Source organism: Spinacia oleracea, chromosome 1 (assembly GCF_020520425.1).
Source record: "Spinacia oleracea cultivar Varoflay chromosome 1, BTI_SOV_V1, whole genome shotgun sequence".
NCBI lineage: Eukaryota > Viridiplantae > Streptophyta > Magnoliopsida > Caryophyllales > Amaranthaceae > Spinacia > Spinacia oleracea.
In genome coordinates this window covers 52,881,351-52,885,777 of record NC_079487.1, presented here as the reverse complement: position 1 = coordinate 52,885,777, position 4,427 = coordinate 52,881,351, and the positions used below count along the sequence as shown (strand labels likewise).

Sequence of the window (4,427 nt, the reverse complement as noted above, 5' to 3'; positions counted from 1 at the left end):
CTATACGGACGCAAGTTTCCAAACCGACAAAGATGATTTCAGATCACAGTGTGGGTTTGTCTTCTGCCTCAACGGAGGTGCAGTAAGTTGCACTAGTAGAAAAAACCCCTGTTGTAGCCCCCTTGTTGCAGCGTACAAGTATTAATACGCTTCAACAACCAGTCGGTCAACGCGGGTCAAACCCTTTAAAGGGTTATTGCAGCGTACAAATTAATTGTCCCCTGCAAAAGAGCTTTTTGCAGCGTACATAGTAAAAGCCCCCTGCAATAGGTCTTTTATTTTGCAGCGTACATGATAAAAGCCCCGTGCAATAACATATTTGTAAATTTTTTTCGCTGCAACTTTAACTTTGACCAAACATTTCTATCTCAAACCTCGCGACCAATTTCGAAATTCATATCCCACTCAGTAGTCCCTTCTTCTTCTCTCGACCTTCCTCTTCGATCTTCCCTCAGCTCTACCGGAAACACCGCAGACCTTGCCCCTTCTTCTTCTTCGATCTTCCTCGCTGGCCTTCTTCTTCTCCCCTCTGCTTTTTTCTCTCTCCTCTGCTTCTCAAAAAATTAGGGTTTGTGAATTAGAATTTGGGGATTTGGCAGTTAGGGCTTTTCGTTTTGGTGGCAGAGCACCACTCAGAACCACTCCACAGCAGCGGCGTGAGTGACTGACGACAGCCCACAGTGGTGGTCGACGGAGCAAGCCGATATTACTTGAGAGTTGAGACGAAACGGAGAGGCAAGTAATATAAGCAACTTAATAGGTTTAATTGTTTTCTTGTGGATTGATTTGTCTTTAATACTTAGCAGTTTTGGAAATTCGCATCATCCGGATTCACTTAGCTTGTTGGTAATTTCCCTATACTCAAAGATTTGTTTCAATCAGTTGTTTGCAGTTTGTTTTTATTAAATCTTGCTGTTTTTTTTAATTAAGAAGTATAAGTTAGATTGTTCTGGATTTGAGAATTTGATAACATGATAGATTGAAGAATGATTATGGTTTTGGGTTTAATTTGTTAGGAAAATGCCTTTCTGGGTTATGTTGCTAGTATTTCGTGGGTCTGGATCATCTAATATTCATCGTATAAATCAACAGGGTAAACGAATCGATCGTTGTTGCTAGCCTTTTGCCCTTTTACTTCGAAATGGATCATTGTTTTTAGTTTCAGTCTGAGTTATTGTTAACGATAGGTAACACTGTAACAGCCAAAGAGTCCTGTGATTATCTGGACATGCTTTAGAGGTAATCTTACCCACAGAAAACTTAGTGCAAAACTAACAAGGAAAATGAACAAGAACGATTGCACCAGAAAAGCTTGGTTTCTTGTTGAAAAGCTTGTTTTAGAATTACAAGAAGTGGTCAAGTAAAAAGACTAGAGAAACCTTATTATGATAACAAATATTAAAGCACGTACATTATTGACAAAGCTTAGGAGATTTAATTTTATTCTACTAACAATTTCCTTTGTCTAAGCAATTAAAATATTATTTCTTTTTCTTCAAAATTGCAAGGGAAACTAAAGAAGGAAACGATTGATTTAAAGGGTAGAAAGGTTTTGATGCATGAATAGAAAAATAAGTGATTTTTTAGGCAGACAATAGTTGCATAAGGCATAAGATTGGGAAGAGAGGTGTACCTTTTGAATGCAGGAAGACCTTTGTATGGGTATGTGCTACACCTAAAAGCATCTCTTAGTCCACACTGTAATTTTAGAAGCCTGGCAGGAGGGATTTAAGCACGTTGACAACAAATAATAAGCAAACAGGCAATATACATCAAGTAAATCTAAACACACAACGAAAAACGCACACCTGTCTTCAAATATCACAATTTGTAAACATTATAACACATGCGCTGCCACACGCAGACTGAGGAGTATCCAGCTGTTATATTGTTAACCCCAAAATTTTCAACTTTCTGCTCTTCCTCGGCCCTTAGTACAGCTCTTGCAGGCTTTCCTTGTGCTTCCAACTTCACAGTCCCCACCTGCAGCGATAATTTGGATCAAGATGCATATATGTTGGAGAGATAATTTCCAGAAAAAAGGAAAAGAAAAACCTTAATTATCCAAGCTTTTACCAAGAGTATCCTCCTCAGTGGTTTCTTCAGGTCCTCAGTTAAAAGAGTATCCTCGTCAATCAGATCCATATTATCAGTTATTTGAACCTTTGGTAAACCATTTGAGGCTTTGATGGAAAAAGGTGATCCAATTTTCCAAGATGGCTTCTTGGCTTTAACCTGTGACAAAAGAAGTACTTTTCAATTTTCATTAAATGCAAAATAAAAGAAACATAAATCTTGAAGAAGAAGAATAAAAGCAAAATGCAAAACAATGATCAATTTGTTTCCAGATAGATTGTCCTCATTCTATAATTCCTTTATATCTCTGACAAACCTACTTTTCTAAACTCCATAAGGCAGAGACCAAGGCCTGTGGATATTGTTTGGTTTACATAGTGTGTTAACGTCCATTGATTCCTTCAAGAATTTACTTTTATTAGTACTAGTGTTTAGGTAATACAATGTGGTACTTCATTGTCTTTAAGTTACCTGTAATTGCTATTGATTGTTTTAGTTTAGTATTTGGCACAACTTGTATTTAACTGTTCTTGTGCTTTGCATCAGTCATTTTAGTCTTTCTTATTTTAGTTTTCTACTGCCCTTAGTTCTAGTAAGAGCCAAATAAGTCATTGGAGACAAAAATGTTCTAACCTGCTAACAAAGCAGCCTTCTCCTGGAAAAAACCAGCTAACAATCACTTTTTATTATCGGTATTTCGCTCTGTGGTCTGATATATCACTGTCACCATCATGCTGGATCGCAGGTATGCCTAGTAATGTCAGAAAAAGACTGTTACTCGTATCCTTGTACTGTTGTACACTTACTGCCATTGATAACTCTTAGTTTCCCATGATTATTTAGGGAAATAGGGTGGAAATTGTAACTAGTTGTTTATGTTATTGTTTCATTTGAAGGTTTATGCTTTAGATGCAAACCGCAGCAAGTTCTGAAAATTAAAATAGCATTGATATTCTGCTTCTGACAGGTTCTAACATTGGTGTTACTGGATCTTCCTGGACTTCTGTTTTTCTCCACATATACTCTCCTTGTCCTCTTTTGGGCAGAGATCGATCATCAGGTAGAGTGTAATCTGATGTTGCCTTGCTTACATTTGAAAATGACAACATTCATTTCATCTTAGCTCCTTTTCCGCCTAACAAGTGCCTACTTTTTCAGGCTAGATATCTACCAACTGATAAGCTGAGGCTTGTTTACATATTGCTAAACGCTGAAATTTCCTTCATACAGGTTTATTACATCTCATGTTTACTTTATCTTTCATGTTAGTGATTTGTTACCAGTTTATTTTCAAAGGGTTTGAACCCATGATAGTTATATTTTATGCTTTAGGTTTGTATCTGGATTTTTCTCTGGTTGTATAACAATGAAGCATTGGAAACCGTAGGACGTATCTTTATTGCAGGTTCGTTTCTGTTATTGATGATGATTTTTTTTTGTTATAGGACCACTATTTTCAGACTGTCTAAACTTCTTTATATTCTGTCAGCTGTCTCATTTGTTGCTGCGATCAGTTTCTTGTTTTACGGACGAAGGTCAGTTTTTGAATGTTTGAGTAGTTCGTCTATAACCGAACAACAATGCAAATTTGGTATACCAGTATACTTCGTATCTGTATTTACTTGTCATGTTTTCTATGAACGACTCCAGATTGTTTGTAATGCTGAGACAGTTCCCAATTGAATCTAAAGGAAGAAGTAAGAAGTTATACGAGGTTTGTCTTCTTTCCTGAAACATTTTTAGTCCAGTTTCCCGCGTAATTTCTAAGTTCTAACCTGCTAACTAAGCAGCCTTCTCCTGGAAAAAACCAGTTAATAGACAACGCCTAAATGAGTTTAAAGCCAATAAAACCTAGGGTCATGTTAGCTCTCCTCAAAGCTGGTCTCATTTATCAGGCCATTATCCTGAGATAAACCAGTTTAAAGCTAGTAAAACCCTTTAAACAGGAGTCAAAGTGTACTGCCGTTATATACAACACCCATGAACAACCTAAATATGACCTATAGAAACAAATAAGAGCACGGGAGAAAACAACACTGTTATTTCAGAATAGAGTCTGGACTCAGTCGACGAGCTAATACCCCTCTTCTCTCTCTTTCTTCCCCTCAACCCTGCTTGTAATAGATTTCCTGTGTGACCTGGCTACTGCTCACAAATTCATCAGATAAGATCTGATAACTTCTCAATATTTGATAGGTCTTTAAAATTTTAGTTTGGCCTAATAATTCATCTGTTGAGGAATCTGTAATTGTGGAGTCACTTGTATTCTTATAAATATCATTTGAGATGACAGCAGTTTATATCTTGCCTGTAACTTCACCAAAAGGCAAATTGTACCACCACTCTAAAGT

At 37.0% G+C, this 4,427-nt stretch overlaps 1 protein-coding gene across 1 annotated transcript; it reads left to right on the top strand.

Annotated features, from left to right (window-relative positions):
- Window positions 1-2,519: 2,519 nt before the first annotated feature.
- On the top strand, window positions 2,520-3,808 carry LOC110799320 (tobamovirus multiplication protein 1-like). Its single transcript, XM_056833877.1, has 8 exons — window positions 2,520-2,549; window positions 2,647-2,821; window positions 2,973-3,001; window positions 3,044-3,136; window positions 3,235-3,306; window positions 3,409-3,481; window positions 3,566-3,611; window positions 3,727-3,808. The coding sequence occupies exons 1-8, from the start codon at window positions 2,520-2,522 to the stop codon at window positions 3,806-3,808; spliced, it is 600 nt and encodes a 199-aa protein (XP_056689855.1).
- The last annotated feature ends 619 nt before the right edge of the window (window positions 3,809-4,427 follow it).